Here is a 14,051-nt window from a genome sequence, read left to right as displayed (position 1 = left end):
ATATAGAGCCATCATAAACTGGCTAAATGCAATGTGGAAGCATAAATCTCGTATGTGCCCTGTGTTAAATGTTAATTTACTGTTATATACAGTACCAGACAAAAGTTTGGACACACCTACTCATTCAAGGGTTTTTCTTTATTTTTACTCTTTTCTACATTGTAGAATAATAGTGAAGACATCAAAACTATGAAATAACACATATGGAATCATCTAGTAACCAAAAAAGTGTTAAACAAATCAAAATATATTTCATATTCGAGATTCTTCAAAGTAGCCACCCATTGCCTTGATGACAGCTTTGCCCACTCTTGGCATTCTCTCAATCAGCTTCACCTGGAATGCTTTTCCAACCGTTTTGAAGGAGTTCCCACATATGCTGAGCATGTCACACCCTGATCTGTTTCACCTGTCTTTGTGCTTGTCTCCACCCCCTCGAGGTGTCGCCCATCTTCCTCATTATCCCCAGTGTATTTTACCTCTGTCTGTTGCCAGTTCGTCTTGTCAAGCTTACCAGCGTGTTTTTCCGTGCTCCTGTTTTCCTAGTCTCTGTTTATCTAGCCCTCCCGGTTCCGACCCGGGCTGCCGGGCCCTGACACTGAGCCCCCCTGCCTGACCATTCAGCCTGCCTTGACCTTGAGCCTGCCTGCCCCCACTGACCTAGTTTATGAACTTCTGCCTGTCCCCGACCTGCTCAATGCCTGCCCATTGTATTTCAATAAATATCAGAGACTCGAACCATCTGCCTCCTGTGTCTGCATCTGGGTCTCGCCCTGTGTCATTATAGAGCACTTGTTGACTGCTTTTCCTTCACTCTGCGGTCCAACTCATCCCAAACCATCTCAATTGGGTGGAGGTCGGGTGATTGTGGAGGCCAGGTCATCTGATGCAGCAATCCATCACTCTCCTTCTAGGTCAAATAGCCATTACACAGCCTGGAGGTGTGTTGGGTCACTGTCTTGTTGAAAAGCAAATGATAGTCCCACTAAGAGCAAACCAGATGGGATGGCGTGTCGCTGCATAATGCTGTGGTAGCCATGCTGGTTAAGTGTGCATTGAATTCTAAATAAATCACAGACAGTGTCACCAGCAAAGCACCCCCACACCATCAGATCTCCTCCTCCATGCGTCACAGTGGGAACCACACGTGGAGATCATCCATTCACCTACTCTGCGTCTCACAAAGACACGGCGGTTGGAACCAAAATCAGACCAAAGGACAAATTTCCACCGGTCTATTCACGCAGTCTCCTCTGAACAGTTCATGTTGAGATGTGTCTGTTACTTGAACTCTGTGAAGCATTTATTTGGGCTGCAATTTCTGAGAGTGTAAACTCTAATGAACTTATCCTCTGCAGCAGAGGTAACTCTGGGTCTTCCTCTCATGTGGCGGTTCTCATGAGAACCAGTTTCATCATAGCGCTTCATGGTTTGTGTGACGGCACTTGAAGAAACTTTCAAAGTTCTTGAAATGGTCCGCATTGACTGACCTTCATGATTGGCTCCAATGCATGAAGGAAAGAAATTCCACAAATTAACTTTTAACAGGGCACACATGCTAATTGAAATACATTCCAGGTGACTACTTCATGAAGCTGGTTGAGAGAATGCCAAGAGTGTGCAAAGTTGTCATCAAGGCAAAGGGTGGCTACATTGAAGAATCTCAAATATAAAATATATTTTGATTTATTTAACACTTTTTTGGTTACTACATGATTCCATATGTGTTATTTCATAGTTTTGATGTCTTCACTATTACTCTACAATGTAGAAAAGAGTAAAAATAAAGAAAAACCCTTGAATGAGTAGGTGTGTCCAAACTTTTGACTGGTACTGTATGTAGATCAATAGTATCCCGATGGTCCCATTGGGCTCCTTGGCTGCAGAGGGAAAAAGCCATTGTCCTCCATTATGTTCCAAAAAAACAATTATTTCCATGACTACAGTACATGCTTAAAGGAAATGCAAAAAAGGATTCTAATGTTTTTCTTTCGAGAATTGCACTCTCATGGAAACTGTCATTTGTCATTAATTAACAGCATGTTAAAGAAAATTGGATGAGACATTGACATTGATATCCTGTCCAAGCTTTAAAAACATAAAAATGAACACAACCAAAATGGTACTCAATTCATTAACTAGAGAAATGTGTAAGTATGACATGCATGCACGCACATACACAACATTTTAAAATAGGTTTCAGTACCGCACGTACCCAGTTTTGGCAAAATTAGTCCAGTAGGTCATCACCACAGCGCTGAGCATGATGTCGTTCTTGGAGAAGTTACAGGGGAATAGCTCTGTGGGGCCAATCATGGGCAGGCCAAACACATAGGGGATCTCGTCGCCGTGGGAAGCGTCTGCCCAGGGGGGCACCTGGTCTGTCTGGCAGTGGTGGTAGAAGGCATAGAAGTACGTTGGCGACCCAAAGCTGGAGTGGAGGTCTGCTGTGGCCACGGCCGGAGCCACCCATTGGTGATCAGTGAACAGGGCTAGTAGGGTCTTCCTCCTGGTCTCTGGGTTGTATCTATCAGCCCAGTCCGTGTACATGAATTTTATGGTCTCCCGCAGAATGTCCTTTCCCTCCGGGTAACCGTACAGGTCATCCACGAAGCTGGACACGGCGTAGTCAAAATCATTGGCCTGGACGCCGTTCTCGTTGTCTACGATAAGCTCCACAAACTTCAGGCCCTCGCCCTGGTTGACGCCCAGCATGATGTCATAGTTGAGGAACTCGCCCTGCTCCATGAGGATCTGGGGGTCGTCTGGGATGACGTCACCGTCAATAACAGGCCCGAAGGCGATGTGGTACCGTGCAGGCTGGATGTCCTGATCCACCAGCTCCTTGTAGTGCTTCTTTTGCAGACACTCCACCAGGTCCACCGTGTCTTTCAGGTTGCAGCCCACTTTCTTGGCCAACATGCGAGCATACTTAGCAGGCTGGAAGCTGACGGCCCAGCTGGACAACGCAGTTCCACTCTGTGCTATAGCTCTCTGGAAAAGTCCTGCAGAGAGACAAGATAGAAGCCCACCAGAGTGAGAAAACACCTCATAGAATCACAATGCATTACACACATGACATGCATCTACCACTGAAACTATGTCATGACTTAACACATCTAAATGTAGTGTGATGTGTATTCACACTTACATCAAAATGTGCCCTTGAACAGTATATCATTTTCATAATTTCACTGATAAACAGCCTACTTTTACTTTAAAAGTTGAATACCTTTTTATAATGATTACTTTGATGATACTGATGCAGCTATTACATTTGCAGGCAATAGACATAACTCTCCTCAAATCCTTAAACATGTAAAAGTCAATTTGTCTGGATTAGTTTATTGTGCCAGTCCTGGGAGAGCAGAGGGAAACATTTATCTATTGCCTTGACAGACATCTGCATCGTTAGCAGTGATTAGGGCTTTACAAACAGACAGACTTGCTATTTCAGAGTTTGCTTGCCAAGGTTTGTAGACAAACATGTTACGCCATTTTACACAGGAATTATCATGATATCACATACTAATACTATACTGTATACTAGTGCTTTTATAATGAACTACCCATGTGCCTTATCATAAAACATTTTCTGTATCCTTTTCTCACACAGGGTGCACAGTGCTCATTAAAACGTGCTGTTTTCATGTGATCAAACACATGTGACACACACCACACAAGCCAGGTACTGTAGGAAGACACCATGTAGTGTGGGATGATAAGGAATGAGATGGAGAAAGAGAGAGAGGTAAAGAGAGGTAACTAGTCTGTGTTACCATGACAGCCCATGGGCTCAGTTTTGACTTCATGCTTTTTATAAATGTTGATGAATTGCTAATTTTTATAAACAAGAAATCACATGTATTTTCATGTAAACATGTATTTTTATCATTCTAATAAGTTAACAAAAACTTGGTTTAACTATCACATTTTCAAACATGTTGATATGAAATCTTTCGATCTAACCCACAAATGTACATTCAGAAGAACACGGAAATGAAGCACATTCACTGTAACTCCCATCAGCTACAGTATATGTGGATTCTGTGGTTTCCATGGCACTGTAAGGTCGCCTAGGCAGAGAGCTCTTGTACATTTTGTAAATATTTGTATAATTAATACATTTTTGGCATTTTTCCCTGCAAACTTTTTGTTTTAAGAATGAACAATTAATATAGCTAAATAATATCATCAGAATCCACCACCGAGTTTATCAACTGAAGCTGGCATGTCATTTCTTTGTTTGGCTAGCTAGCTAATGTAAGCTGGCTAGCTGGCAATTGTTTTGATTCGAATGCCAGCCGTCAAACACTTTGAAAAGAAGGTTGATGACATCCGCTCCTCATTCACTCAGCCTATTGGTCCACTTGTCCCACTCACACAGAACAACCCTATGCCTTGACCTCTTTCTCCCCTCTCTCTCCAGATGAAATCATGCGACTAGTGAGGTCCGGCCGCCCGAAAATCACCCGCTCAACCCCATCATCTCCTTCTCCAGACCTTCTCCCATTCCTCACTTCCCCTATCAACTCATCCCTGACCACTTGCTGCATCCCCTCTGACTTAAAAATGGCCTGAGTTGCTCCCATCCTCAAGAAACCAACAATTGACACGTCAAAAACTATAGACCTGTATACCTTCTTTCTTTTCTTTCCAAAACACTTGAGGGTGCTGTCTCTGACCAACTATCTCACTATCTCTCTCAAAACGATCTTCTTGACCCTAACCAGCTTCAAGATGGGTCACTCAACCGAGACTGCTCTTATCTGTGTCACGGAGGCTCTCTGAACTGCCAAAGCTGACTCTCTCTCCTCTGTTCTCATCCTCCTAGATCTATCTACTGCCTTTGACACTGTGAACCATCAGATCCTCCTCTCCATCCTCTCAAGGCTGGGCATCTCAGGCTCTACCAGGTGACATGGAGAGGATCTGTGTCTGCACCACATACTCTCACTACTGGTGTCACCCAGAGCTCGTTTCTAGGCACACTTGGCTCCATCATATATATCCTCACATGGTCTCTCCTATCATTGCAGTGCGGATGACACAACTACTTTTCTTCTTCTCCCCTTCTGACATCCAAGTGGCGACACGCATCTCTGCGTACCTGGCAGATATCTCAGCTTGGATGTCGGCCCACCACCTCAAGCTCAACAAGACTCTTCCTCCTGGGGAAGGCCTGCCCGCTCCAAGACCTCTCCATTACGGTTGACAACTCCACGGTGTCCCCCTCCCAGAGTGCAAATAACCTTGGCGTGACCCTGGACTGTTAACACCCTGTCGTTCTCTGCAAACATCAAAGCAGTGACTCGCTCCTGCAGGTTCAAGCTCTACAACATCAATAGAGGCGCAGGTCCTAATCCAGACGCTTGTCATCTCCCATCTGGACTACTGCAACTCACTGTTGGCTGGGCTCCCCGCTTGTGTCATCAATGCCCTGCAACTTATCCAGAACGGTGCAGCCTGGTGTTCAACCTTCCCAAGTTCTCCCATGTCACCACGCTCCTCCGCACACTCCACTAAGCTTCCAGTTGAAGCTCGCATCCACTACAAGACCATGGTACTTGCCTATGGAGCAGGTGCACCTCCCTACCTTCAGGCTATGCTCAAACCCTACACCCCGACCCGAGCACTCCATTCTGCCACCTCTGGTCTCTTGGCCTTCCACCCCTACGAGAGGGCAGCTCCCACTCAGCTCAGTCCAAGCTTGTTCTCTGTCCTGGCACCCAAATTGTGGAACCAGCTTCTCCCTGAAGCAAGGACAGCAGAGCCCCTGCCCATCTTCTGAAAACATCTGAAACACTACCTCTTCAAAGAGTATCTTAAATAATCCCACAACACAACCCAACACACCTCCTTACCCCCCCCCGCCCCTACTAGCTCTGACTTTGATGATAGTGACCTTATTGAGGAAAGAATTGACTTACTATGACTGTGATATGTGGTTGTCCCACCTAGCTATCTTAAGATGACTGCACTAACTGGAAGTTGCTCTGGATAAGAGTGTCTGCTAAATAACTAAAACGTAAATGTAAAATGTGTGTCCGGAGGTTGAGGATGAAGAGAAGCCCGAAAGCAAGATGGCTGAGGTGTGCAGTGATGAGGATCCTAAGGCGTACTAAGTTACAAGGCTACTCTTTAATTATCATTGAAATGAGGTGTGCTTTCTGGCGCCACATGACTGCTGTAGCTTCACCCAAGTGGGTTCTTCATTTTGGTAGTAGTGAAGCCTAGCTACACTTGCTACAGAGTCCATGAACTGGAGAAGCCACACTGACAGCAAGGATGGCGAGACACCTTGATGACACCGTGCTGCCTGCCTGCCTGCCCCCGAACTTGCTGCAGAGATCATCTTTGCTTGCTCTCCCCCTTTGACCACCTCCCTCCAATGACCACTCAAGCCATGAACTTTCCAAACCTCTCATGACCTTCCATCAATTATGTTGTTGTTGTCGTTTTCTAAATTGCTTGTATTTTTTGTGTTGCTTTAAAGCACTTTGAGATAATTTATGTAATGAATAGCTCTATAAATTCTTATAATAATTATTTTTATGTGTATCTCAATATATACTTTGGCAATTGTTACAAAGTTGTAGGAGCAGAGCCCTCAGAGACCCTGTGGTGATGGCTCAGAGGAATACATAGGAAAGGATCATATATCACTGAAAAGGGCTGTCAAATCTTGTTCAATGTAAAAGTGTTGTCATTCACCTGCATTGGCAGCAGTGACTAGGATTTGACGTACTGCGTCTGAATGGTGTTTCATACTGTGGTATGAATATTAATACTTTGTGGAATTAATCTCTGAAGACAATAAGATTAGAGGAAGCAATACACTGACATGGTAACATTTACTGGGGCTCCCCTGGGAACGTGGATTAGGAGATGAGAGAGTGATACAATCAAAATAAAATGGGGCTGTGTCTGGTATTCTGGTAGGAATACCATCAGATTCTACAGTATATATGGTCACTGCTTTAGTCAACTTTAACCTTCTCCCTGGGTTAGTAAACCTTCAAGAGTTTTACACAATATAAGGTCCAGTGGCGTGTCAAATCACATAATCAAAAGCACCCTTATACAGCCATTCCAGAACAAAATACTCACATCAACTCAAATCACACAGTAATGAAGGTGGCATGCGACACCGAAAATTTTCAAAAGTTGCAACCTCTGCATTATACCTTTGGTTGAATTGCTCCAACGGTTACCTTCAGAATAATGGGACAGGGTCAGGAGGTTAACACAGGAGGCGCCAGCCCCTGATCCAAAAACAGTTATTCGTAAAGGGTCACCACCAAAGAAAGCAATATTCTCGCTAGTCCAGCGCAGAGCTTGGATCAGATCAAGGAGTCCGTAGTTTCCCTTGGAAGCTTGGTCCCCAGTGCTTAAGAAACCTGGAAGACAGAGAGAACAAAACAGAGAACAGATCAATAAACTGGGCTGTCTTGGAGGTATGAACACAAAGCTACCAAATATTTTTATAACTAACCCAAGATAGACCACAGCCTGTCATTTCCAATGGGAGCAAATTAATCATAGTGGGTAGAACAAGCAAGGAGGTGGGCAGAGCCAAGCATTAGCTAGCGAGAGCCTATTGGGGTGTTCTAGCATTTATTTGCATATTTCTATTAGGGAACGCCTACTCTGTGAAGTGTGTGTTTGCAATAACTCAATTTTCCCTTGCACTCCTTCTAAACAATGCAGTTTTTTTTTACTTTGGCAAAGGGGAAAGTCTACAAAACGTTGCCCACTCTATTCATAACAGATTCTAGTTTTGGAAACAGAAAACTGTATTGAGATCAAATGTTTAATCGATGAGAAAATTTGCTGAATATTTGCCAAATCCATCTCGCTCCATCTTCTCCCACTGCCGGCCACTGGGCTTCCTCTCACCACCATATGTGACCCGTTTCAGGAATCTAAGCGTATGTTGCACATCACTACTTCACAAGAGAGGCATTTTTATTGTCTATTTTTTTTGTTATTATTTTTGGCAGAAACGCCTTCAGGAATTTTCATGTGCCTTAATAACAAACTTGTATTCCCTCTGTAAATACGAATAAAAATGAATAATTACGAGCCTAGTTGGTTTAGCCTCGGAAAAAGTAGGGGAACCTTCCCTCTAGCCATGATTGGCTGAGGTAATGGATGGGCTGGACATGCCAGGAGATGAGTTTGGGTTGGTCTGCCATGTAGCGTGCTTCCGTCTATAACGTTAGCTGCTCAGTATGTGTTGATAATCCTTTGTACCGCATCTTTTTAAAATATATAACATTAGCCATCGAGAACTACAAAAGTTTCGCTACTATTCTCAATAATATTGATGCGCTGAATTTAGCAGGCGCTATTAACAGATCAGTTGGAAAATGTTGTGATGGGCTACTTTCTGCACGTCATAGTAAGTGTGAATCGGAGTGAATTGAAACAATGCTGGCCAAACAACATGTAGCTACAAACAAAACAGAGTTAAATGGTTCCAGTCTGCCGTTAAGTGTTCATCCATTTAAATGGGTGAGAGTCTAGCTACATTTTCAGATATTATACGTTTCTAATTTTGTCAAAAGTCGTTTTTTTATTGCAAGTTAAAGCTTACTGTTCGCTAGCTAGCAAACGTTAGCTTGCTGGCTCGTAAGATATCATGTGTATGATCTGTGTAATAATAATATTTGAATCTGAAGGCCATTTGCATTCCTAGTTATTGCCTAATGTTCGCTAGCTAGCTAACATTGAACCTAGTTGGTTAGTTTTAGCTACCTGCAGATTCATACTACAGCTATGACAATCAGTTTGTATTGGTAGTAGTATGAGTTGAGATTATGCCGGTTCATTGTATAGTTAGCTAGCTACATGTCTAAACAAAAGACTCCACTGCGCCAGATGATTACATAGCCCATCAAGTTAGCCAGGTGTGTCTGGGGGTGATTAGGGCCATCTATTGTATTTCATGAACATGTGTACATGTCTAGACAATAGTGACCCATCCACTTAGTTAATGTGGCTGGGTGAGGTTATAACATTTATTTCACATGACCCATCAATTTAGACAAGTGTGTCTGGGTAAGCATCATCTAATAATTATCTGGACACTGTTTGATATTTCTACTATGCAACTATGCAAGTAACCATTTCACTGTACCGTTTACACCTTCTGTATCCTGTGCATGTGTTAAATAAACGTAAGATTTTATTTGATATAGTGTGTGTTTACCAGAGACGGTAACGTTAAAAACAACATGACCTGCACCAAAGTCAGATTAGGATATAGGCCTAGGAGTTTTTCCTTATTGTATGCTACTACTTTTACCACTTTTAGCCTTGAAATCTTTGGTTGTTTACTACACTACTCACTCTGTTAAGAACAAGGCCTCACAAGTGAAACCTTAAAGAGATGGGTGGGGCTAAGGCTTAAGAGGGTGTGAACAATGCTGAATTGGTGTAGTAGACAAAGAAGAGCACTCCAGTAGGTGTACCAAAACATTCAACGGCCAAAAAAAGCGGGGTTACAAGTTTATCAACTTTCAAAGCAGAATTACTTACCCATTGTTCCTCAATTGCAGTGTATGATATACCATTTTCTAGCACTGAGTCTCTACTTTTTTATCCAATGTAAAAAACACAACTTCAAATTTTGCTGCATAGGACCGAATTCAGGTGGTGGGTCACACATACTTGGTGAGTGGAAACGCCAACCGGATGCTTTACATTTACACATCCGGTGAAATATCTGTCTCATTGTTCTATCTGTGGTGCTATGGTTCATTCCTATGCAAACACTGATTATGTCTTTGCATATTTTACAGAAGTTTATAATGTAGTCAAAACTTAGCAAGAAACTCCATTTAAAGTTAATGAGAGAGAAAGCTAAATTGTATATATATTTTTAAGGTATTTCATAGTGTTTGATGATTAAACATCTTATTGAGTCTACCTGGAAATGACTCACAACAGACTCATTACGCACAGCACAGTTTTACATGCAAAACCAACAAGCTTGGGAATGTAATACTTTTGGCAATAAAACGGGAGTTATTACTCCAAAGAGTCAACTAAGTGGATGCTATGCTAAGTATCATTTTGGAAATCCAATTTTGAGGTAGACAGATTTCATCCATACTAGAGGTCGACCGATTATGATTTTTCCACGCCGATACCGATTATTGGAGGACCAAAAAAAGCTGCTACCGAATAAATCGGCCGATTTTTATATATATTTCTAATATATATATATATATATATATATATTTCCCCCAAAAAGATATAGATGTACTATTGTAAAGTGGTTGTTCCACTGGATATCATAAGGTGAATGCACCAATTTGTAAGTCGCTCTGGATAAGAGCGTCTGCTATATGACGTAAATGTAAATGTAATAATGACATTTACAACAATACTGAGTGAACAATGAACACTTTGATTTTAACTTAATATAATACATAAATAAAATCAATTTTGTCTCAAATAAATAATGAAACATGTTCAATTTGGTTTAAATAATGCAAAAACACAGTGTTGGAGAAGAAAGTAAAAGTGCAATATGTGCCATGTAAAAAAGCTAACGTTTAAGTTCCTTGCTCAGAACATGAGAACATATGAAAGCTTGAGTCTTCAATATTCCCACTTAAGAAGTTTTAGGTTGTAGTTATTATAGGACTATTTCTCTCTATACCATTTGTATTTCATAGAACTTTGACTATTGGTTGTTCTTATAGGCACTATAGTATTGCCAGCCTAATCTCGGGAGTTGATAGGCTTGAAGTCATAAACAGCGCTGTGCTTCAAGTATTGCGAAGAGCTGCTGGCAAATGCAGGAAAGTGCTGTTTGAATGAATGCTTACGAGCCTGCTGCTGCCACCACCGCTCAGTCAGACTGCTCTATCAAATATCAAATCATAAACTTAATTATAATATAACAAACACACAAAAATACGAGCCTTGGGTCATTAATTTGGTGAAATCCGGAAACTATAATTTCGAAAACAAAATGTTTATTCTTTCAGGGAAATATGGAACCGTTCCGTATTTTATCGAACGGGTGGCATCCCTAAGTCTAAATATTGCTGTTACATTGCACAACCTTCAATGTTATGTCATAATTATGTAAAATTCTGGCAAATTAATTACGGTCTTTGTTAGGAAGAAATGGTCTTCACACCGTTCGCAACGAGCCAGGCGATCCAAACTGCTGCATATTCTCTGACTCTGCTTACACTGAACGCAAGAGAAGTGACACAGTTTCAGGCACTGCATTGATTATATGCAACGCAGGACAAGCTAGTTAAACTAGTCAACCATGTGTAGTTAACTAGTGATTATGTTAAGACTTATTGTTTTTTATAAGATACGTTTAATGCTAGCTAGCGATTTATCATGGCTCCTTGCTGCCTGCACTCGCGTAACAGGTGGTCAGCCTGCCATATAATTGGCCATAATCGGCGTTCAAAAATGCAGATTACGGATTGTTATGAAAACTTGAAAATCGGCCCTAATTAAATCGGCCATTCTGATTAATCGGTCGACCTCTAATCCATAGCACATGAAAAATACACTATGGATAAAATAATTCAATGTAGTCTCAGCTGCAGGGCTGCAAACAGAACACCTTTAAGAATGTCATTGGGACGCTTACCATGTCATATAGGCCTACAGCATTAAGTATGAACCCTATGTTACCATAGAAACACATTGAAGTTGTAGAAAATCATCAAAGCATTCCAAAAATATTGTGATTTATATTATAAAAGACATCACTAATTAGTTACATAATGTATCATATATCATGCTCTAGCTTACTAAAGAATTCAGAGAATGGCTTGCTGTCACATCTAGATCCCACACTATTTTCCCGACACTGTTATAGTAAAGACGTTATGTATGCTATATGAATGCAAGATTTGGTTCTGGGTGCCAAGATTAGTATCAAAAGAAACACAGAAGCCTAATACCAGTTAGTAACTTCTAGTTACTATGTATGACTTCAACAAGTCCTCTGAGTGTTGTGATAGCAGCAAGGCCCGGATCAATTATAGGAAGAATCATATTTTATCTGCTTCTCATTCTGGGCCTATCCCACATGGTTCTGTCCAATTAGGAACTTGTAACACTGAAGATCAATGTGTACCCATATATAAAAGATGGCATCTGTGAAATATATCTGATTAAGTCCATGCATCCCAAAAGAGCAACAGTGGAGCCATTTAATGGCACTCCCTATTCCCTTACTCTCTGTTTTCCATGCTAAAAGGTCCATTACCTGGGAAATCACCCTGGGAGTGCTTTCCCCTCTAACCCTGAGACATATTTCCTTTTATGGCTCATTTCCAATTCACAACTTTCTCTTTCTTATCGAGGTTTATGTTGCTTACCATCGCCTATAGAACTGTGCAGAGTCGATATAGGTTGTTATGAGAAAATTACCAAATAGACCAATTCAACAGACACACAAAGTATCAAAATGTGATCTCTGGCTCAGAACCTTTCACTCCTGCAAAATGCACATCTGAAGCATTGAGACCTGCAGTCAGGCAGACTTCTTAATTAACTTTTTCCAATCCATTCAAAGCCTAATCTCCTGGAAGCAACAACAATCTAGAAGAGCATGTTTAATTTATTCAATTTAGCTGGGCTGGGATGGGGGGTGAATCAAAAAGGCATGGCTTGAAAATTAATAGCAACCAAACGGTGGGTCTGACCACTGCTGGGGCCTGCCGGTGAATCAGACGAAACAGACCTGTATCTACATGCACCTACATGCTCAGTGTCAACAGGGAACATAACACACTCAATGAAAATGAGCAAGGCCTCCAGTTAAGTGAACAGTACAGAGTTGTGAATAAAGCAGACCGACACTCACTCCAGGCATATTGTGTACATAGTCTAAGATCAAGGAGCAAGCTGTGTCTAGAGATACTTACTGGGGTAGAAACATACAGCGACAGCACAGCTAAAGCAGATCACTGCTTAAATAAGATAGTGGGCTAAAGCAACGATATCATATCTTCTCCTTGGTGAAATCACAAAGTAGTATGTGCCATGGAACATTTTGCAAGGTGAGGTGAACACAAGTAATCTTGAAGCAATGGTTCAGTGAAGGCTTGAGGAGTGATACAGATGGATTTGTGTCTATGTTGCTCTCTGGTCTAACATTGGCTGAAAGACCTAAAGCGGACTTTGGGAATTGTGCTATGTGAATGAATAAGCTAAGGTAAACAGATCAGAGAGAGGGCCTCTCAATGCAATGCTCCATGTTTGTAACTCTGGGGAGAAAATTGCTCTACAATTTGCATAATGTTGAATGGTGTGTTTGTCATTTAAAGTACAAAACATTTTTACAAACAATGGAGTATAGGATTCAGTGCCATGCCATCACTCTTTGTTCCCTATATGGTGTATTTTCCTTTACTAGATGGGATGTGTCACAATGTGTCTGGGGCCGGTTTAAGTCTTATTATCACAACCCAACCAAGAGAAAAGTCAGATGGAAAAATGGTTTACTTGAAATGCCGCTTTCTGCACAGATACATTTTTCACAGTTATGCTCTATAGCTTCTAATCCTCTCCCCTGTTTTATGAATGCCAAATGAGAGAAAATAAATAATTCCATCGGTGTCACACAAAAGACCACTTAACATGTATTACATTCACAACCAACGGCAGAGAGTACCAAAAAATACTGGGAAAGAGCCATAACCAGAAGCAAAGTAATGTGAAAAGAAAATAGCAGTTCACTGGTCCATCTCTTGGTAAGGAGTGTCTGCCTTCCCTCTAATTGCCATATCTAGAGTTTGTGTAAAATACTAGAGGCTTTTATTATGGAACCTGCAGGATTATGACAAAGCCATGTCAGGCCAAACAAACATTCTGATTGAGGAAAGAGACCTCTACCCATCTAATGACACATTGCACACCTCAATAAAAGATTAGCAGAAAGGAGTGGGTCTAGGTGTCATATACTTTAATCATTGCCTCTTGGAACACAAGCAAAAAACAAAGATGTTGAATTGGTCTACATTTCAGATGGATAGTCTGAGGGAAAGAAAAGGAATAGA

The 14,051-nt window shown here is 41.6% G+C and overlaps 1 protein-coding gene across 3 annotated transcripts in view; it reads right to left on the bottom strand.

The window, feature by feature from the left end:
* LOC106613924 (neuroligin-1) overlaps positions 1 to 14,051 on the bottom strand; it is a 330,971-nt gene that overhangs the window by 3,902 nt on the left and 313,018 nt on the right. For all 3 annotated transcript variants that reach the window (XM_045687594.1, XM_014216730.2, XM_014216732.2), the window contains 2 exons: positions 7,188 to 7,400; positions 2,216 to 3,005 (listed from right to left, as the gene is read on the bottom strand). In XM_045687594.1, coding sequence (XP_045543550.1) covers positions 2,216 to 3,005; positions 7,188 to 7,400 — 1,003 coding nt within the window. The remainder of the gene's footprint in view (positions 1 to 2,215; positions 3,006 to 7,187; positions 7,401 to 14,051) is intronic.

Source organism: Salmo salar, chromosome ssa10 (assembly GCF_905237065.1).
Source record: "Salmo salar chromosome ssa10, Ssal_v3.1, whole genome shotgun sequence".
Lineage (NCBI taxonomy): Eukaryota > Metazoa > Chordata > Actinopteri > Salmoniformes > Salmonidae > Salmo > Salmo salar.
Note: the sequence above shows the minus strand (reverse complement) of the source record. Positions and strands in the feature narration are given on the sequence as shown.